We start from the raw sequence: 22,472 nt of genomic DNA on the forward strand, positions 1-22,472 counted from the left end.
AGTGGCGTTTGGGCCTATTTCCGTAGCGAAAAAGAAAAAGAAATCATTTTGTATATAAGGAATACTTTATTTTTCACAAATTAAGATAGGAGTCAACCTATAACATAAGATTATGCTACAGAGATGCAGAAAAAAAGTAAGTAAAAAGCATAAAAGGAGCTGAGGATATGGAAGTTTTGTTCTAAACAGCTGCCCTGTTAGGTTGCAAGGCCCTTTTTCTGGAAAGGAATGGAGCAGCTTTTCCCTTAATAAAAGAGAATTAAAAAGAGAAGATGGGTGAATTATGTGACAAAGCTTTTTTTGGGTATCCAACTATGTACAAAAGTGATAGACAGATAAGATATAAAATTAGCCAGTTGAGTGCTGGTCTCCAATAGGGAATGGATACGTTGTGACTGTAGAATTGTTTCATAATCCCTAGTCTTCCAACAAGTAGTTAGGATTAACTACAAGGTAAGGGTCTTCTTCATCAATGCTCTGTCCTTCCACGGAATCTTTCAGCCCTGTCTGTGTGAGTTCAATTAGAATGTGGTCCTGAAATACAGAGAGCCTCAGTCAGGCCATGTTCTGAAGAGTCCTAGGTCACACATTGTAAGACACCCCAGTCACAAGCATACTTACTTCAAAGGAAAATGCCATTAGCTAAAGTGGTGCTTCAGCTTAAGAACAGTTTCAGGTTAAGAACGGACCTCCAGAACGAATTAAGTATGTAACCAGTGGTACCACTGTACTTCCAATTCAGCAATTAATATCATGCCCTCTTCATCTCCATTTCTCACAAAACTTATGTGCGCCAGAATTAAAGGCTACCACCAACAGCCCATCAAGTGCATTCTTCTGCATATCTACTTGGAAGAATGTACTACTGATTCAGTGAACTCGCACCCAAGTATGTGCAGTATTGCAACCTTAGATTACAATCATATGCACACCTACCTGGAACTAAGCTCCACTAAACACAACAGGACATGCAATTCTATATATACTTGCTTGGAAGCAAGACGGATTTAACACAGTGCCATGTGTCACAAGGTAAACATGCATATAGGATGGGGCACTGAGCTAATCAAAGACCACATTATTTTTATCATCACATCCCTCAAGGAATTTAAAGTAGGATTTTTACTTCAAAAAAACCTTACAATTTCAGGTATAAGTGTACGTACATAGTGTGTAAGACGGTGGATCACTTTTTCTATTATCATCTTCTTATTTATCAGTTCTTCTTCAGAATCTATTTCTGATTCAATTTCCTTTAAATACCAGTTGATAAGTTCACTCTTTTTTAAGGAGGTGTCATCATCTTCTGCAGGAAGAAAAGAAAGCAAGATGATGATGATGATGATGATGATAAAACACTCTGAAATCCCAGACTGACTGCCTCAAAAATGTTTCAAAAATGATTCAGGAAGTCAAGACACCATATAAGGAAAACGCTTGCTGGCAGGATAGAAGGGGAGCTGGACTTTGTTTATTATTTACAGCTAAGACCTTCCAATCCAGGATTTATATTTTTTGGGGGGTGGGGGGAAGAGCAGAACTTGCTGATCCAAATTGCTGAATTGAGCCCCAAATCAAATTTGGCAGGCTGTCCACAACCCTACTTCCTCCCCCAACTCTTGCTACAGTTAGCATTAGGGGGAAATCATCTTGTAATGGTAAGTCGGAGGGTGGGAGAAGGAGATGATTTCATGGGGACTGTAGCTGGGGAGGGATGGCTTAAACCACATAACCCCACACGCTCCAAATCTGAGACCTTCCCAGTGGCTTGCACTTGGATTTCAAAGAACATGCAATGTGATTACTAAGCATGTACTTAATTCCGCACGCACCAAGACAACGATTTCTTACCTTCTTCCGATTTTCTCAGATGCATTACAATGAGGTTTGAGATTCTGCGATATTCAGGGAAACTAAGCCTTAGGGAAGCCTTTGGTGCCACATCCTTGCTCAGATCATCTGCATGTCCATTGATGCCGTTCACCAAGCCATTAACGACTGCAGTGTCTCCATCTCCTGAGCACAGAAAGTTTTTGTTCACATTATGCCAAGGTGGGGACAGAGGCAGCAATAGAAGCACATCATGAATGACTTAATTGCCTGTTTTCCCCCTCTACCCAGAACAAACATTTTGAAAGTGTAGCACTTGCATTTCTCTTATCATATCAAATGATGTTATCTATATATTCTAGGTGGCTAAGATTTTATGGAGTCTTCCAAACAGATACCTTATCATTTTCAGTTCTGTAGCCATAAGGATTTCAGAGCATAGTTCTTATTTTCAAAACAATAAATATGAACGATACGATGTCTATTATCTTGATTAGACCAATGCACATTATTGACTAATTTACAGCTCCATAAGACACATATCTACTCAGAGTTAAGCCCTACTGACTTCAATGGGAGTTACTCCTTGGTAACAGATTACATGATTGTGGTTAAAGCTTATATATTGGGTCCAAATTGGGTTCTCTTAGTAGTCCACACTAAGTCCACCACATATAAAAAGCAAAACAGGTTTCAAATAAAAATCCAATTTATTTAAAAGCTTTTTGGTGGACTAAATACTTGTTGAGAAGATGCCAAGCAGGGAATGCCAAGAAAGAGCTCCAGCACTAAAAAGGTTCCACTTGAGATCTTAAACCTACTGGCTTAAGGCAAATGCACAGCGTGGTAGCACACACTGCTAAAAGATGCTCTGCTCCACTCTGCCTCCTGTTGCTGCTGCACCGCCAAGAAAACAAGCCAGAGCCTGACCTGTCATGAAGTCTGAACCTGGGCGTTTAGTTTTTCTCCTTCAAAACAAACCATGAGCAATAAAGCCAGGAAGAAACTTTGGTTTTCTACACGCTAAACCATAGCTTGTTTTTAACTATGCTTCAAGAGTACTGGAGGAAATATATATATATATATATATATATATATATGTGTGTGTGTGTGTGTGTGTGTGTCTCTCTCTCTCTCTCTCTCTGTGTGTGTGTGTATATATCCTTCAGATAGGCAGAACCCTAGGCTGTGCAAGGCTTCAAAGGACAAAACTAGAACCTGAACTGGACCCAGAAACAAGCAAGTTCCAAGAATTATTTTATTATTAAGAGATTTATTTTGCGACCTTTATCATAACAGCTTTCAATGAGGCTATCAGGTAAAAACATTTGTCAGGTGTTCCCCAACCTGGTGCCTTCTGAATGTTCTGGATCACAGCTTCCAACAGCCCCAGCCAGCATGACCAATGACCAGTGACAATAGGAGCTGTATTATAAAACATTCTAGTGGACATCACAGGTTGTGGAAGTCTGATATAGTCTATAGTTCATCAGCAAATTACTCACTCTGAACTCCATCCTGGGCCTCAGGCTCATCAATGGCTTGTTCTTCATCTTGGTCTAAATTGATATCTGGAGTTTCAACTCTGATGATGGATTTGTTCAATAACCTGAAGGCTTCCTTCACATGTTTTGGATGGACCTTTACAAATGTTTAAGAAGAGTCAAGATGAATAAAGAAATACCTGTCCAAACACACATTATTTATTTATAAAAAAATTACATGCCATGAACTTGTATATAAAAAAAATCCAAGGCCGTGTACAGCAAAATATACACGTGCAAAAATTTATACACAATACGATTGATGGGCTCCAAAACATCTCTTGGCCATAGAAGCGACAAGAGTACTTTCCAACTTATCCCCCTTCCCTGTGCCAAGGAGGAAGGCTCCACTAACACTGGATTCACAGTCAAACGCCAGACACCACCAACTTCTATAAATGAAGAAAGCTAAAGATACAGTTCATAAAGTTGTTGTCTTTTACTTAACTCTCTTTCTCTCTCTTAAAGACTGAAGGCTTGTGGGCCACACAAAAACTTGCAGCTGGTCTAAAATTTCAGCTAAAAACTTCTGAGGGATAAGCATTTCCACCCCTATGTAGAAACATAAGCTAGCACTGGACTATTTACAAACTGAACATGTAACATTCATATAAAAGGTTTTCATTTCAAGCGACAGTAATCCCAAAATGTATGCTTAAAATGATGAGAATGAACCATGGGCATGTTTAAACAGAATAAAAATGTTAAGAACAGCTGCATTGGTCAAAGCTCTGTCCTGCTCCATGCTGCCCCATTAAGTTTAGCTACCTCGTCGCAGCAATGCATCCGTGCCATTGCTTCCGACAGCCGAATCATGCTTTCCAGCTGCCGCACTGTGATTCTCCATGACGATTTTGTAATGCCGGAACCATCCCTCTGGCGAAGGCGCTTATATTGTTCAACTATAAAATCCTCTGACTCCTTAGAAATCTATTGGAGAACGAATGAAGGGAAAATGTGGAAAGCTATAGTGAAACTGTGCACCACTTCCCATTTATAAACTTCATATATTCATTGGGGCGGGAGAGTCAAACTTCCATTACAAACTAGATCAACAGCTGGATATGGATTCGACATTTATTTGCAATGAACAAGAAGAAAGAATCAGTCTAAAAAAAATTATTGCGTAATTAAAACGTGCCTGTCTACTGTCATTGACAAAAGCGCACAAAAATACAGTACCAAATTATTTATTTATTGTATTTATGCCATCTCTCCTCCAAGGGGCTCAAGGTGGCATGCACAATCTGTCCCCCATCCCCTTTTTATCTTCACAGCAACCCTGTGAGTGACCGGCCCAAGGTCACCCTGTGAGCTTCATGGCTGAGTGGGGATTCCTACTCTGGTCTCTCTTGCCCAACACTCCAACCACTTCACCACAATGGCTCACCTGAACACTTCTTGCTGCATCAAACAACAGACACACTAAACTTTAGGCAAACCCAACTGGCTCCAAATCGCTGCCACAGAAGTAGATACCAGTTACACTACATCCTAATTAACCAGGCATGCTCGTACGTGAGCCTGAGCATTAGCAACTATGTCGAAGTCAAAGTAACCACTATACATTCGGTATCATTTCAGGTTTCTCACGCCATGCTGTGCTCAAACTCTCTGGAATCACAGATCTCGTAGAGTTGGAAGGGACCACAAGAGTCACTGAGTCTAATCCCCATGACCCTGAGATTAAGAGTCTCACGCTCTATTGACTGAGCTATCCCAACCTAATGCTGAAGTCTGTCTCATTACCTTGGGTTTAAACTGCCTGGCAAAGAGAAGATACCTTCGGATGTCATCTAGTGAATACAGGCGATCAATCGATTCGTCTATCCTAGAATGAAGATCCACAATGCGTCTTGCAATGGCATAATCTGTAACCTGAAGGGGGTAGGTTTCGGTCAGAATACGTGAACTAAAGTTATAACAAATCATTAACAAAACAACAGAATAACAATGATGCACCCAGCAACTTCCAAAACGTTTGAGGATATCTCGATGGTTTAGGTAATGCAAGCAGCTCAAATGAAACTGAGCTGTCCAATACATGAATAGATACCAAATTAGTCCAGTCAGTGAGTTCATTTGGGTCTTTAGAGGTAAAAAGAGAACACTAAAACAGGATTATTTTTTTAAAAAAACTACCATCTGTTGTAGAAGCAATCTGTTTTACACACTTTTTAAAAGGACTAAATATTCTATTATGAACAAGCTTCCAAATAATTCCATCAACTTGGATCCTAAGAGAGTTCATAGAAGGAAAGTTTTCCCTCTCCTGCATCACAGCCACCAGTGCCCCCACTACCTGCCAGCTACCCTGAGGTGTGTTTTTGTGAGAGAGAATATACAAAAATACATTGGGATGTTTCTCCCTTCCTCCAGTAATCTCCTGCACATCATCCTAAATTATTCAATAATGCCCCCCAACACTCTAAAGAGGATTTTTAGTCAGGTGGACACAAGAGAGATGGGGAACTTTCCTTCCACAACTTCCTTGAGGTTGATGCAGGGGCGTAGGAAGGGGGGGTGTGGTGGGGGTTGCTCGCCCTGGATGTCATTCCTGAGGGGTGTGTGACAAAAAGGCATGTCGTCACACACAGGGGGGATTGCCCACCCTGCCGCCGAAGCACTCAGGGGATCGCTCGCCCGACGCTGCAGTGTGCAGGGGATCGCCTGCTCCGCTGCTGATGCCACAGTGCCCCCCCCATGCACGGCATGGGTGTCCATGCAGCTAACTCTGTTATTGGGTTAATGCAGGGGTCAGCAACATTTTCAGCCGGTCCACCGTCCCTCAGACCATGTGGTAGGCCGGACTATATTTTTTGGGGGGAAATATGAACGAATTTCTATGCCCCACAAATAACCCAGAGATGCATTTTAAATAAAAGCACACATTCTACTCATGTAAAAACACCAGGCAGGCCCCACAAATAACCCAGAGATGCATTTTAAATAAAAGGACACATTCTACTCATATAAAAACATGCTGATTCCCGGACCGTCCGAGGGCCAGATTGAGAAGATGGGTGGATCCAGCCCCCGGGCCTTACATTGCCTACCCATGGGTTAATGTCTTGGATTCCAAGATGAAATTGCATCTGCCACATTGTTGTAAGATGTTCAGGTTACGCCACTCCCACCCAATATGTGCCACTGTGTAAGCAATGGGCAGACTAAGACAGAAATGTAGCAATGGTTGTGGGGGAAGCAAAGACACACATATGGCAATGGAAGGGATTAAAATGCACCAATGGGAAGAGTATGAATGGGCAAAAAAAGAGAATTCACAGACAACTGCATTTATAGCTTGCATATTTCTGAATCTAAAATGCATAATATACAGTATGTAGGTTACACATTACCTCATTGCATTCATCCACAAGAATAAAGAAGAGATCAAATCGAGACATGATTGGGGCTGATAGGTTTATGTTCTGTTTCAGAGACTTTGCTCTATCATAACGTCCACCAACTGGGTTAGCTGCAGCCAAAATAGAGGTCCTGGCATTCAGAGTAGCCTGTTAAAACAAGAACATGTTTGTTTGCTTTTCCTAAGCAGTGTAGAGTTGTTAACAAATTACATAAAGAAAAAGTGTTGGGGAAGAAACCATAGCAGTTTCAATGGTGCCTGGGCGCCAGTTTGATCAATCATGTAAAAATATATCCTCCACCCTACCAAAATACATCAACAGGAAAATGATTTCCAGGAACACTGTGTAAGACGACAGTAAAGCATTTACATTTCCCCTGCAACATTTATAACAAAGGCGAGAATCAGCATATTTCATTGCAGGCTTCTTTCTTCATTGTTTATGTGGATAGGCTTTTTAAAAGGAATACATTCTACTGCTGTTTAAGGCCATCAACATGCCCCTAATTATCAGATGCTTAAGCCACTAACTTCATGAAATTATGGACACCTAACTTGATGTATAAAGTAAAGGTAAAGGGACCCCTGACCATTAGGTCCAGTCGTGACTGACTCTGGGGTTGCGGTGCTCATCTCGCTTGATTGGCCAAGGGAGCCGGCGTACAGCTTCCAGGTCATGTGGCCAGCATGACTAAGCCGCTTATGGCAAACCAAAGCAGCACACAGAAACGCCGTTTACCTTCCCACCTATTTATCTACTTGCACTTTGATGTGCTTTCGAACTGCTAGGTTGACAGGAGCAGGGACCGAGCAACGGGAGCTCACCCTGTCACAGGGATTCGAACCGCCGACCTTCTGATTGGCAAGTCCTAGGCTCTGTGGTTTAACCCACAGCGCCACCCGCGTCCCTAACCTGATGTATATTGCAGCCCAATTGTTAACTTTCTTGCTTAGAATCATGTCCTACTGGGTTCAATGGAGCTTGCTCCCCCCAAAAGCCTGCAAAGGATTATAGCCCAATTATCCAGTTTTTCACAGTGGGACAGATTTCTGGAAGAAATGTTTAACAGGAGTGACCAGCATGGAAAGTTGGGTGTTGTGCAGATGTCTTCTAACAGTAGTGCTCCTGCTGCTTTCCTGGATGAGGGGGCACAGAAAAACCATGAGGTTGGGACTACTGCAGGACTCTCATAGCCACTAACTTCCTACCATCCTCTGGGCCCCTGCACTGGTCCAGGTAAGCAGCAATACTGCTGTTGCTGCTGCTGCTGCTCCTGCCAGGCTTAATTTTGACGTAGGGTTGTGGAAGAGGAAGATATCCTGTTCTGGATATGGACTACAGACTGCCACCCTCTTCTAGAAGAATTCAGTTGTAAGAAAAGTTCCTTAGCTCTTCTAATGGAATGAAACTATTTGACAGAAAATGGGAAGGATGGAAAGAAGATCTGGCTCAAAGGTCACTGGAGAAGTAAAGAAATCTCTCTCCCAATACCATCTGAGCAAAGGATACACAAAGTTCAAGCAACACACAGCCACTTACCTTAACTCCTGCTTTAGTAATGGATATAGTCTGTTGCTCCATAGCTTCGTGAATGGCAACTTGATCCCTCATATCCATTTTGTCAAATTCATCAATGCAACAGACTCCCTAAAAGAGAGTGCAGATTCAACAACTGTACTTCCGCACTTGAAAACAAAAGGGGCTCCCTCCTTTCAGAGCTACTAAATACTATGCATTGGATAACTTACATTATCTGCCAACATTAGAGCTCCAGCTTCAATGACAAATTCATAGGACTCTTCGTCTTTCACAACAGCAGCTGTTAAGCCAGCAGCGCTAGAGGCCTTTCCACTGGTGTAGACAGCTCGGGGGCTGAACTCCTCCACGTGCCTGTTGGTTCAAATTGGCAGGCTACTCAGCAATTCGCATCAGAAAGTGCGACACAAACACTACAGTTGGCTTTAAAGTTTTGCAGGCTGCAGGGCTCTAAATTACCTAGCTGATTATTCGATAGCCATGAGCAAGGGGGGAAAGCAAGCCTATTTAGTAATTACAATGTTTATTACTTCAAGAAAGTAGTTTTTGTTCCAACAAGTAGCAGCACCCTGCTCAGTGTTTAAGATCTCCTGCAGAGGCCCTTCTCCCTGTATTCGTTCCATCAGGAGAATGGAGGGCATCTACTGGGGGTGGGGTGGGGGGCTTTCTGAGCAGCCATAATGGAGGGCACTCTCCCCACAAGGAGGTTGCCTGGCATCAAAACTGTTACCATTTCAGTGCTGGGTTAAGAGCAGTATTTTTCACCTAGGCGTTTTAATATATTCTAGTCATATTAGCAGAAATTGAGTGATATTTGTAAAGAAAACGATTAGAGGAATATATACAAAGCAGAAATAAATGATATTATACAACACAAATCTGTGTTAAAAAAATGTTTATATGACAGTATAATGAGAAGAATGGGAAGGATTGTGTCGATGAACACTTTTATTGTGTAAATAGTGTTGTCTTCTCTTGTCTTTTCTTCTTTTGATTTTTTTTATTTCATATCTTTGTAATTTATTCTTTTCTTTTCCTTTTTTATTACTTTATAAGTTTTCTGTTTACTACCTAATTTTATTTTTCTTCATATGTAAAGAGATATCACATGTTTGTATAGATATGTAAATTTTTAATCAATAAAGAATTATTATGTGTGTGTGTGTGTGTGTGTATTCTAGTCATGTTTTTTTTTATTTTTGAAAGTCTCTACAACCCAATTAGCAATGTCTTCTTGGTGCATCACAAATTTAAAAGACAACAAAATACAACTACAATCCAAAACCAGAATAACTGGTAAAGAGATAGAAAAGACCAACACAGAAATCAGCATAAAGCCACTGTTTTACAGAGGCAGCAATCCTATATCCTCTTACCAAAGACTAAATCTCCTGAACACAACATACAAGAACAAGTACTTGTAACCAGCTACCTAGTGACAATGCAAGTTAACCGTACGCTAGTTGGCAAGAAACTTACTTTAGAAATTGACTCTTGGCAGTACTCGGATCACCAACAATACAAACGTTGATGTCACCACGAAGTGAAGTGCTTTCTGCTGTTGTCTTAGGAACGCCACCAAACAGCATGAGTAAAACCCCTCGCTTAACTTCATCATTACCTGCATCACAATAACTAACAGTTAGTTTTGGGGACGCTCACATTTAGAGTCAATTCTAAGAACACAACGCAGGAGAAAAGCTTGGATTCTAGTTGCTGTTATGGGCTGGCTTCAGACAGTAATTCAAAATTCAAACAAGTTTCTTCAGGGACTGGTTAAATCTCTGACAAGCCTGGTGGATAGCCACAGGAAAGTCTCAAAATCATAGCTGCTTCGTCATTTCTCCCCGATATGGCATTAAAATGCAAACAAGGGACGTGATTGCGAAACATACTTAAATATTACAGTTTGAATTTATTTGTGTTAGACAGAGTGATTACCAAGATAACACAGCAGTCAATAGGAATAAGCTATCTTAAACGGTCTATAAATCAGAGTCCAGGGTTATAATCATCTTTTAGAGCACAGAGGTTACTGAATAAGGAAAAGCCAGAGAAGTTATCTGTACAGATTAAAACCCACAATTACAGGATCATGTTCTCACAGCAAGGTTTGAACTAGAAGGTAAAACAAAACTAGGGGCTCTTCTTTCCATGGTCCCATGAAAAAAGAATGCACAGAAAAGCAGCATTATGTATTTGCAAAAACGGCCAGGAAACAGGCAATAATCTTAAAATGACTGCATGCAACTCTCAATTGCTGTATTCCTATCTTACTCTTTGGGTACAATGCCACAAATGACATACAGGAAACAAAATTCACTGTTTTGATACCTCCTGTTCAGAAGGGATAAAACAAAAAAAGACATTTTTAATTGACATGAATACATATTAGACAATAGGAATTTAATTTGAAAGCTTCCAGCTGACCTAGAAAATTAGTCAACGATAGCAAACATTACTATGGCTCCACAATTAGATCTTACCATGTATGGTTGGAAAGAGGCTGGTACAAAGGTTGTGATAAAGGTTTTTATCCTGGCTCATTTCAAATACTTTTTCCCACTCCTTTACCGACATCTGGTTTTTAATGCTTTCTGCAGTCTGTTCTTCATCTCGCAGCTCTTTGCCACCAAACTAAAACAAAGAGGGTTGAGGGAAAATATATAAAAATGCAAAAATATTGCAGAGACTAGAAAATAACTTATGTCTTAAGTCAGGGAAGGGGACGCTGGGGGCCTCCAGATGCTGTTGAACTCTTAACCCCCACCAGCCCCAACCAGCATGGCCCAATGCTCAGGGGTGATGGGGAATGTAATTAAGCAACATCTGGATGGGCACAGGTTTCCTATCCCTGCCTTAAGGCAAAGGTGGGAAGTATGTCACAAGAGGACTTCAATTTAAATATCTCCAAAATGAGACCATTTAGGGATGGATCTAAACATTCAACATGTGGCAGCAGAATGCAATAAAATATTTCAGGTTATAGCTGGGAGAATACTCCCCCAAGCGCATGAGGTTAGAAGGTTCTAGCCCAGAATTTGCTCCGCTGTTCAAGTTCTTGAATAAGAGTATCCAAAAAGGGTCAAATCCACCACTTTACTCTATTGCTTGGCGTAATGATACACTGAAAGGGCACAGTAGGCGCTCACCTTTCCTGGGGACAAGAGAACCAAATCCCATCATTAATATCTTCAAGAAAAATATTCTGGAAGCTCCTCTTCCTGAGTAAGGCTTACCCTTGGGTTCGTTGGTGCAACGTAACATGCTAGAAAGACCAATTTATAGGATAACTCTCTGACTCCAAGTGCACGAAGTCCTCTGACACCTTCAGTTTCGTAGCCTTCTTTTCCACTCACACGAGAGCCAGTTTCTGCGCGGACACCTATAAGAGCAAGACCTTTTTTAAGTTCTGCTCCAGGAACATGTGGTCATTTTCAGCCTACACTCTATGTGGGGCTGCCCTTGAGACTGACCCAGAAACTCCAGCGGGTGCAGAATGCCGCAGCGAGGCTCCTCATGGAGGCTCCTTGCCAAGGGATCACATTCACTTGGTGCTATACCAGCTGCACTGGCTCCCGGTGGAGTACAGGATCAGGTTTAAGGTGCTGGTTTTAACCTTTAAAGCCCTATAAGGCCTAGGACCCTCGTACCTACAGGACCGCCTCTCCTGGTATGTCCCACAGAGGACCTTACGGTCTTCAAATAAAAACATCTTGGAGATCCCGGGCCACAGGGAGGTTAGGCTGGCCTCAACCAGAGCCAGAGTTTTTTCGGTCGTGGCCCTGATCTGGTGGACTTGACATCTTTCCACAGGGGCTGCAAGACAGAGCTGTTCTGTGTGGCCTTTGGCCAAGGCACAGTCTGACCCCCTCTCTCCTTCCGTAATCTTCATAGAACTCTAGCCCAATGGTTGCCATTAATTTGATTCTGAACTGATTTTAGAATGTATTTCAATTGACTGTGATTTTATGTAAACTGTGCTATTTTTACTGTTGTTAGCTGCTCTGAGTCCGGCTTTGGCTGGGGAGTGCGGGATATAAATAAATTATTATTATTATTATTATTATTATTACACATTTGAAAAAGGCAGAAAGGCACAGCTCTTCACTTTGGAATGTAGGTGGTAATAGCAAAGCCTGCACAGAACAAGCTCCCACCACAGAGAAAATAATTTGAGCCTAGCCTTTTGCTTGAAGTATACTGAAGCTGCAGAGTTTCAGGAAGGTTGTCCTACACATGCCCTTTCTTAACAAGGAAGGAGTCCCTCACACTGCTCTGCTCTGCTCAGGGTCAACCAACCTGGGGTAGACAGCTGGGACACATCAGGCACAACAATGAGGGAACCTGTGAAGTCACACTTGTCACCAGCCTGGGCCGATTCCACAGCTTCAGCCCGCAGTACCACCTCAACACTGCGAGGAATGCTTCCCCGGGGTAGCTCAGCTTGTGTCTCCTGAATACGCACCTGATGAGATAGGAAAAGCATATGAAGGACAACATAAGACATATAATTAATATGTTAGAATTTCTATCTGCCAGGATTGACAAGCAGGCAATAATGATGTTCGTGGACGCAGAAAAAGCGTTTGATAACGTGGTATGGGACTTCATGTTGAAAAATCTAGAACATATGGAAGTGGGCAAAGATTTTTTTAACGGGATAAGAGCAATATACACGGAGCAAAAAGCTAAACTGATTATAAACAACGTTGTGACAGAAGAAATAAAGATACAGAAAGGTACAAGACAGGGGTGTCCACTCTCCCCACTACTATTCATAATGGTGCTAGAAGTATTTCTAAATTCGATTAGGCGAAATGATAAGATTAAAGGAGTGACAATCGGACAAAATGCCTACAAGATCAAAGCTTTTGCAGACGACCTAGTAATAATGACTGAGGACCCAACAACTACAATAGAAGAAATCTTAAAGGAAATGGATCAATTCGGGGAAATGGCAGGCTTTAAACTAAATAAGAGGAAAACGAAGATGATAGTCAAAAACATGGACCAAAGTGTAATAGAAATAATTCAACATCAGTCACAAATAGAGGTGGTTAGGAAAGTAAAATATCTCGGGATCTGGTTAACACCTAAAAATATAGATCTGTTTAAAAACAACTATGAGCCGGTGTGGAGAGAAATAAGAAAGGACCTGGAAATATGGGGAGGATTGAGATTGTCTTTTTGGGGAAGGATTAATACTATTAAGATGAATGTTTTACCGAGGGTACTGTTCCTATTCCAGACCATACCTATAATTAAGGGGAGCCGAATGTTTAAAGAATGGCAAAGAGTGCTTTCAAGATTCATCTGGCAGGGCAAAAAACCTCGGATACAATTTAAACTCTTAACAGATAGAAAGGAAAGGGGAGGATTTGCTCTGCCAGACCTGAGATTATACTACGAGGCATCATGTCTTTGTTGGATAAAAGACTGGGTAAAACTAGTAAATAAGGAGCTACTCGATTTAGAGGGCTTCGACAATAGGTTTGGCTGGCATGCCTACCTATGGTGTGAGAAAAGGAAAGTACATAAGGGATTCGAAAATCATATTTTTAGAGGTCCACTTATTGAAATATGGGAAAGGTATAAAAATATATTAGAACCTAAAGTTCCGCACTGGCTCTCACCCCTTGAAGTGATAAGTGTGAAAAAAATTAACATGAGAAGTAATTGGGCAACATATGGACAACTGTTAACTCAAGAAGATGGGAAATGGAAATTGAAGCCATACGAGCAAGTTAAGGAGTATGTGTATGATTGGCTACATCACTTCCAAGTTAATGAAATGTTTAGAAAAGAGATAAAAGATAGAGGGTATGCAGATAAAGATTCAAAATTCCAGACGGAAATTATAAACAATGATGTGAAAATAATATCTAAAATGTATAAGATGCTCTTAGATTGGAACTTGGGAGATGAGGAAGTCAAAACAGTAATGATTCGATGGGCTAGAGATGTGGGTCATACCATACAATTTGAGGATTGGGAGAAACTATGGAAGGAGGGTCTGGATTTTACGGCATGTATAACGGTAAAAGAGAATGTTATGAAGATGTTTTACAGGTGGTACATAACACCTGTGAAGCTATCAAAAATGTACAAAGTAGGCAGTAAATGTTGGAAATGTGAAGAGAAGGAGGGCTCCTTTTACCACATGTGGTGGGAGTGTGGGAGAGTGAGAGAATTTTGGGAAAAAATATACATTGAGTTAAAGAAGGTGTTAAAGTATACGTTTACCAAAAAACCTGAAATCTTTTTGTTAGGGATATTAGGGGACGAAATAAAAAAGAAAGACCATAAATTTGTATACTATGCAGTCACAGCAGCAAGGATAATTCTGGCCCAGAAGTGGAAAAAACAGGAAATGCCTACGACGGAGGAGTGGAGACTAAAGTTATTAGACTACGCGGATTTGGACAGATTGACGGGGAAGATTAGACATCTAAGAGACCAAAAGTTTATCAAGGAATGGGGAAAATATGTAGATTATCTGGAACATATTAGTAAAGGACAAATAACGCTAAGGGGATTTAGAGAAGCACTGTGAAAGATCAAGAGTTATTGTTTAAAGAAAATAGGAGAGGAGAAATGTATAATGACAATACAAACTAGGAAATGTGCAACTTTAATTTTTATTACGAAAGATTTACGGACGAGCTGAAGGAAGTCCACAAAGAGGCAACAATGTAAAATTTTAAGTGAAAATTTCTTTAATGTGTATATTCTTTTCTTTATTTGTATTTTGTTGTTATTTTTTCTCTTGAAAAATTAATAAATATCTATATGCAAAAAAAAAAAGAGATAGGAAAAGCAAGCTGTCAAGAAGCAGGAAGTTATCTTATCATTACTAGTTTACCTGAAAATGTCACAAAACTGAACCCAAATGTTTCCAGCATGAAGACTACCGGGGGGGGGGGGGGAGAGATAATGATGCTGCATTCCTAATGAAGTGCCTTACATTTTTTAAGAACCCAGAATTTTTGAAATTTCTAATTACCAACATCAAGTTTCTAGGAACCCTGGTAACGGTTACAAATACAGTACCTGATTAATTTTCATGCTCTTTCTGATAGCTATCATGGAGCATCACCATAAAACAAAAGTAACAGCACAGCTATTAAGCAGGTTCCCTTAAATGTCTAGATCACCCTCAGTAGGCAAAGGGCAAATCTCACAGGGAGCTCTGTCAGAAGTGCAAGCTTGTTTTTCTACCATGCTGATGGCTGTGGGAAAAACTGAGATGGGGTAAGAAGAGAGTGAGGAACCAGTGGGCTTACAGATGTTGTTGGGACTCTGACTCCCATAAGCCTCAGTCAGCATAGTAAATGCTCAGGGGTTATGGGACCTACAGTCCAACAACATGAAGGTGGAGAAGACGAGACACAAATCCACAACCCCTAGGACAGAGACTGGACAAGTACCAATCAAAGCAAGAGAAGACAACCACCAAAGAAGCAATACACCAGCAGCAAAAGATTCTGTCAAATATAGCTCTTAGTCTTCCATCAATGACAAATGTCTAAGCCCGCATTCAAAGCAGATTTTTGTTGATACACCTTTCTTCTTCTCAAGTGGAAAGCACTTTACAAATGTGACAGGTCTGTACAGCAACAAAACACAAGTGGTTCAAAATGGTAAAGTCAAGAATGTTTCTAATATTGTGAAAAAATATCTAGAGATAGGTGGTCCCTATAGGCTGCACAATGAGATCACTTCTCAGCGCCATTGCTGATCTCTACAGCAGCTGAGACAGATTCCTAAATTTACAAGGTGCATCTTGCTCTTTGGGTTCTGAAAAACACCTGATAATTAAATACATTTTTCACTACAGAAAATTATTCTTAATAGGTTGAATATATGCACACTTTAGTTTCGATTGTGAGCTTACCTCCTGTGAAAGGAAGGCCAGGCCCCTTCCATTTGTGCAAGGTGTGTGTGTGTGTGTGTGTGTGTGTGTGTACCTGACCTCTCATGCTAATTGTAGAGGGTCCTGCACCCTGCTGAAGCAGCTTTTCTGGCTATGCAGGCAGTTGCAGGGAGAAGTTACTGGGGAAATCTGACTTCATCCCCTCCCTCCAGTGGTAGCATGACATGAGTGAACTCTATTCACTTCAATTATGAAGACAAGACAACTTCCAGGTCTGAATACAGCATTCTGGAAGACGAATGGCAGTAATTTACAAGAGCTGCCCATAAGATATTCCAGAGGGACTGCTGTGTTATCCTGCTGTAACGAAACCAATGCAGCCTTGTGGCACCTTAAAGACAAACTAATTTAATATGGCATAAGCTAGAATGCATTTCGTAAGATGCATCCACTGTATCCTCAGTTGAAGGATTTTCACTTACACACAGGAAAAACACAAAAATTGCTACATTTTATTCAAGTGCAGGTAGTGACTGTTTTCTGTACATCCGACTGACATGTGGCTGCTGATGCACAGGTCGGACCCAGAAAAAGGCAAGACAGGAGTGGAACAGGGCACAGTGGACTTATGCGTGCTCCACTGATGTGTACAAGGGCCAGGAATGGATCTCCTGTGCAAAATGTTCGCCACTTGTAGCAAGAGCAAAACTTTACACTTAGAGACACAGGACATAATGCTAAATCATTGTTTAATCCTACACCAACAGGTCTATACTGTCAGGCACCTGAGTTTCTTCTCCTTCCTGCATGTCAAGACTCCCATCCTTTCACTATAGTTTAGTTTACTATTTTGTCCAAAACCAGCAAACTAAGATTTGTGACCTTCAAACCAAGACTTTAAACCATGTTTTGATTCTGGATTCCAAGGCAAGCATAAACTTTAGTTTGTCAATTTAGACTAAACGGCATACAATGGTTTGTCACAAACCCGTGAAAGCAGGGAGGAAATTACAGTTCATGTGGTGCCAAACCATGGTTTATTTAAGTTTACAGCTGAACCAGTCAAGTATAGAAGACTAACCTGACATCACATCATGTTTTCAAACCCAGCGCAAATTCTGACAATTGCTGAATTACCTTTTGAAAGTCAACAAATCTGGATTTGTTGGTGTCCAGAAGGAACCGTTTCCTATTGGCACAAACTGGGTTTCTGCAGATGTTGGGTTGTGTGTACTTGAACTGCTGCTCAACATCTTTTATCACTGTCTGGCAATCCAGGCACAGGAATGTTCCGCTTACGAGCTCTGGGTGAACCGGGTGGGTGCGGACCACTTGCCCGCTAATACGCATTAGTGATCCAATTCGAGCTGACGTCATTTCACGAATTCTGTTTAAAGAACGAAGTCACATTCAAAAGCTCATCTGTTTTAAAATACATTTCGGAAAATCAGATAGCAAGTGCATGGCCTATTATGGTCCATTGTTGTCCAAAGAGAACCAGAACTGACAAGTACAAACTGTTCTGTAGCTAAGAACAAAGAAGTACCTGTTCTGCTCACAGCAGTTAGGTGCAAGCCAACTGAATATGGTGGGATGATTTCCCTGACATTTAAACAGAGGACGTAATCAAACCTTTAGAAGTTTAGGAACCTGAGCTGCTGACTTTAAATCTTGTTCCCCGTAACTTTTAAAAATACCTTGTTGAAATATTGTAAACAGACAAGGCACCAGGGTTGACAGTGTCTAACACCACATAAAGGTCCAGCAGAATCAACAGGACACACTTCCCCATTTTATTTTTGGCAAAGGTCACCACCTACAAAGGATAGCAAAGTCATTTCATGATCAGGCTGGAAGCCAGGCTGAAACTGATTTTCTAGGCCCATTTCATTAAGGGAAACCTGGAGCTAAGATGCCACCGTGAGACCCAATGGGTTTCATACTTTAATGGAAAGAAGCATTTGCCACAACATTAACCCACACAGCTAGTTCTTATTGGGCAACTTTTCTTAGTCAGGACGGGCAAGGGTCTAAAGCACAGGTAGTAGGCCTCATATCTGCAAAATCGCTATCCATGTCTTCGCGCAAAACATCATCAGAGTCTGAAAAAAAACTTCTCTCCATATTTCTGAAGCATACCCACATGGCAATCTCCTGCACACTTTCTTTTAACTATATAGAACACAAGGCATAAGTGTATTGTTCCCCTCACTAAAAAAGAAAAATTTGATGGGAGTATGGTTGTATGCATTAGCATCACTCCGCTTGATAAAACCATGTTGGCTATCAGTATAGTCTGATAGCTGAAATGATGGTATAATCGGCATGGGTAGCCTATGACTCACAAGTTAAATGGAGGCCATTTGAAGGCTCCTGAATTGTAAATAACATCCTACAAAGAAGGAGCTTATTTGGAGTTACCTTACTAACTTGTATGCTTACATCTTGACAGTATCAATGTATCTTACTTGTGTCTGGTAGGTAGGTCCTGGAAAGCAACATAGAAGTCCTTATTGGGGGGAACATTTCCATGGTCTCTAGCAAAGGTTTTTACAGCTCGACACAAGAAAGGATAGACTCTAAAATAGAAAAACAAGTTTTAGTGATGCAAATCTTTATTTTATACCCTTTGGATCAAAGTAGCAGCATACATCATGAATTTCTATCCTTTAAAATATCTTGAAAAGTACATTGGTAAAATACAGTAATATTAAAACAAGTGAAAAATATAAAACTGTTGTCTGACAAATCTGTTTGGCTTTTGGTTCAAGTAACAACTTTGCAAACGTTATTTCGTATGCCTGACTATACTTTAAAAAACCACCACCAGAGGGCTGTGAATGACAAGCACCTTTAACTGTGAAAACATATTCCCTTCTTTCTCAATGTTACTTAGAGCAGAAATGGGGCACCTGTGACCATCCATATGTTTTTGAACTACATCTTCCATCATCCCTAACCAAAGCCCATGCTGGCTATGGGGCATGAGCTGGAGCCCAACATCATCCAGAGGTCCACAGGTTCCCCAGCCTTGACTTAGAACTCCTCTAATAAAACCCAGGATGGGTAAAATAGTTATGATGGAGCCAACTATTCAATAAAGCATGTTTACTGGAGCCTTCTTACCTATAGAACTCTTCTTGGATTGTGGTAGCAAGCTGCTGATTAAACTGCTCCAGATCCTCAAAGCTCACAATTAACGTGTTTCTCTCTGGGCGAATCAATTCCTCTGCATCTCGCAAGTATTTAACTTCTCCATCACTGTTCTGAAATCTGAAAATAGCAATATTTTAAGGGACAGTTTGCAGGAATTGTTTCCTAAATAGTGAGTCTCCGCACGTGCTACGCTCTGTGCTAAGACTATGAAGAGAAAGGCTTAAAAGCTAATAATGAGACACCATCACTTGACAGGAGGGAACCCCTGCTGCTACTGAACACCTAATGAAAAGCTGAGTTATCACTGCGAGTAAAAATGTTCATTTTGTATAAGCTGCACACAGAATACTGAAGAGCCCTGTCTTTTCACTAATTATGCCACATGAAAAGGAAGGAAGCATCTAAATATGAGAAAAAAATACACAGACCCCAGTGGTGTGGTCATCAGATTACAAGAAATAATGATTACAGTTAGGAGGGTTGATGCAATCAGTGAAAAAATGAGGAAAAAATAGCTGCCTTTTATCAAGGAGTCCCACAGTACAGCCCCTTATAAGCTTTTTAGTCCTATGCAAGTTTACTCAGATGCAAGAATCATTTAGCTCTATTGGATTTTACTGATTTGTAATAGTGTAGTGGTTAGTGCCTAGTGTTAGACTAGGACCTGAGAAACTAGGGTTCAAATCTCCACTTAACCACTAAACTCATTTAGGTGACCTTGGGCCAGTCACTGACTCTCAGCACACCCAACCCCACTGGGTTGCTGTGAAGATATGGGGCAGGAACAGAACCATGCGTAACACCTTGAGGTCCTCGAATAGAAATGTAGTAGTAAATAATTGACAGTGTGCATAGGATTGCAGCTATGCAGAGTGAGCCTATGTATGCTTCCTCAGAAGTAAGCCTCAAAAGAGTTTAAGGTGCAGCAGCGGATTTACATTTGAGCAAAGACAAGGTGGGGCTGTTGAAAAGCTGTTTTACAGCACTTCAAAAGGTTGAGGTTATTCAGGAAGAGACAACAGCGGATGCTGAATACTGCAAAGGAAAACCCCTACTACTACTCTTGTTAATTAAACTTATCAGTCCCTCCCCCCCCCAAAAAAACCCTACTCAAGGCGACTTACAGCAGTAAATAAATAACACGTACAATTAAAACCGGCACAAAACTAAAGCAGAGTTAAATATTGATCCCTCTCTCCATGGGCGTGGCCAGGATTTATGTAGTTAAGTTTTATTTGTTTGTTTGTTTGATTGATTTAGGGCGGGCAACTGCGCCCCCCCGTACGCCCCTCCCCCCCCAATAAATAGGGCACACCTGTTGACATTTGGGAATGAGGCGCAATCCCAGCAATCAAACACACTTGCCCAAACAAAACAAAACAAAACAAAACCAACAGCGTCTTAGGGCCAGGAGAAGCACGATGTCAGGGGATAAATACTATACACTCTCTCCCCCCCCCGCCCCCCCACTAAGGGAAAGCACAAGTGCAAAAGCTACGGGGAAGCGGATGAGCGCCGGACTTGCTCCCAGGTGGAGGGTGGCTATCTAGGCCTCCTAGTCCAGCAAAGCCCAGCGCACGACCACCGCCAAGCGCCCAACTTCGCTCCCCTCCCCCCCGTCCCCGTCCCGGGCAGCTCCTACGACTCACGCTTCGAGGAAGTCCTGGAACAGCTTCTGGCACTTCTCGGCCACCTCGTCGCGGATTTGCTTGAGCGGCGCCGCCGCCGCTGCCGCCAGCCCAGCATCCCCCGCAGCGGCTAAATCCATGGCGGACAAGTTCTCTTTCTTTCTCTCCGGCTCAGACAGAGGAGAGAATTCGCGCCACTAGCGGCGCCCTCGTGACAGCGCCCGCCAACCAGAAGCGCTCGGAGGCCGAGGCCACGCCCCACCGGAACTTTCGCCCGGGAAATTTTTTCGCGCCAAACGGGACGGCGCGGGAAACGGGGAGAGCGGGGGCGTTCTGAATACGTAATAAGTGGGAGGGAACAACCTCTGCCACTTCTCAGTGCAAGAAAACACACACACATATATATGTATGTATACACACACACACACATATGTGTGTATATATATATATATATATATACACACACACACATATATATATGTGTGTGTGTATATATATACATATGTGTGTATACATATATATGTGTGTATATACATACATATATGTGTGTGTGTGTGTGTGTGTTTTCTTGCACTGCGAAGTGGCAGAGGTTCTTCCCGCAGGAAATTTTGGTCGGTATTGGCAGAAGGGGAATCTCCTGGCCACCTGCCATAGAGGCTTTAGCGGAGATTCCTGCATTGTATGGGGTTGGACTAGATGACCCTTGAGGTCCCTTTCCAACCCTTATGAATGCAAGGATTCGAATTCTTAAACGTGCCTACTCAGAAGTGCTGCTTGTTTCCAAGGACGCTTACTCCCAGGCAGTTGTGCGTAGGACTGTAGACAAAAGTGCACGCTGGATCGGACCAGTGGCGCATCTGACCCGGCTTACTCTTCTTGCAGAGGCTCAAGCCCTGTGGGAGGCACGAAAGCAGGACGCGAGCGCCACACAGCCGCGCTCTTCAAATCTGCAATGCAGTTGTTTTCAGCCACCTGCTGGTTTCCTTTCGTTTTTGTCTCGAGTCAGCCTGGAGGTATCTAGCCAACATGAGGCTAAGGCTTTCCTATGGACTACTTGTTATCAGCCTTTGCCCCAGACTACCTCAGTCAAAAGCAGCAGCAAAATTCATTTATTTACATATATTCCCAATATACCCAGCACCCAACAACCCAGTTGCAAAGCATATTAAATATAATTTTATTCCTTCATGATCTAAATTCATTTATTTCCACAACAAACACATTGATCAACCCAATTAGCCAATTCAAAAAGGTATGAAAGATTTGTAAATGCATTATTTCCTCAGAATACCCAATGGTCAACAACCCTACTAATCAAACTGAAGTAAATACAAATTTATTTATTTCCAAGTGGAAACATTTGAAGTAATCCTCAAATGAATTTAAGTAGAAACTAATGTATTTTATTAATGTCACAAATAGGTACATATAGAATTACCGTAGTACCTATCAATTGTATGCTTCAGTTTATTTTAGATTTTGTGCTTGATGTGGAAATTGGTTTGGTTGTGTATTAATGTTTATTGTCTATGAC

General features: G+C 41.6%; 1 protein-coding gene across 1 annotated transcript; it reads right to left on the reverse strand.

Annotated features, from left to right (window-relative positions):
• Nucleotides 1–46: 46 nt before the first annotated feature.
• Nucleotides 47–21,140, reverse strand: MCM6 (minichromosome maintenance complex component 6). The gene is made up of 17 exons (XM_081006581.1): nt 20,960–21,140; nt 19,281–19,427; nt 18,623–18,733; nt 17,292–17,541; nt 12,581–12,746; nt 11,518–11,663; nt 10,765–10,915; nt 9,758–9,899; nt 8,491–8,632; nt 8,282–8,389; nt 6,734–6,889; nt 5,124–5,252; nt 4,143–4,304; nt 3,336–3,471; nt 1,852–2,016; nt 1,167–1,306; nt 47–534 (listed from the first exon to the last, which is right to left on the reverse strand). The coding sequence occupies exons 1-17, from the start codon at nt 21,076–21,078 to the stop codon at nt 418–420; spliced, it is 2,487 nt and encodes an 828-aa protein (XP_080862707.1). The 5' UTR covers nt 21,079–21,140; the 3' UTR covers nt 47–417.
• Nucleotides 21,141–22,472: the final 1,332 nt, after the last annotated feature.

The sequence above is a fragment of the Podarcis pityusensis genome (genome assembly GCF_964106645.2).
Source record: "Podarcis pityusensis genome assembly, chromosome: 1".
NCBI lineage: Eukaryota > Metazoa > Chordata > Lepidosauria > Squamata > Lacertidae > Podarcis > Podarcis pityusensis.

Coding starts and splice junctions, on each gene's coding strand:
- MCM6 (XM_081006581.1), bottom strand. CDS start 21,078: ATGGATTTAGCCGCTGCGGGGGATGCTGGGCTGGCGGCAGCGGCGGCG. Junction 8,633..9,757: donor GCCAAGAGTCAATTTCTAAA/GTAAGTTTCTTG, acceptor TTGAACCAACAG/GCACGTGGAGGAGTTCAGCC. Junction 5,253..6,733: donor TTGTGGATGAATGCAATGAG/GTAATGTGTAAC, acceptor TACCCCCTTCAG/GTTACAGATTATGCCATTGC.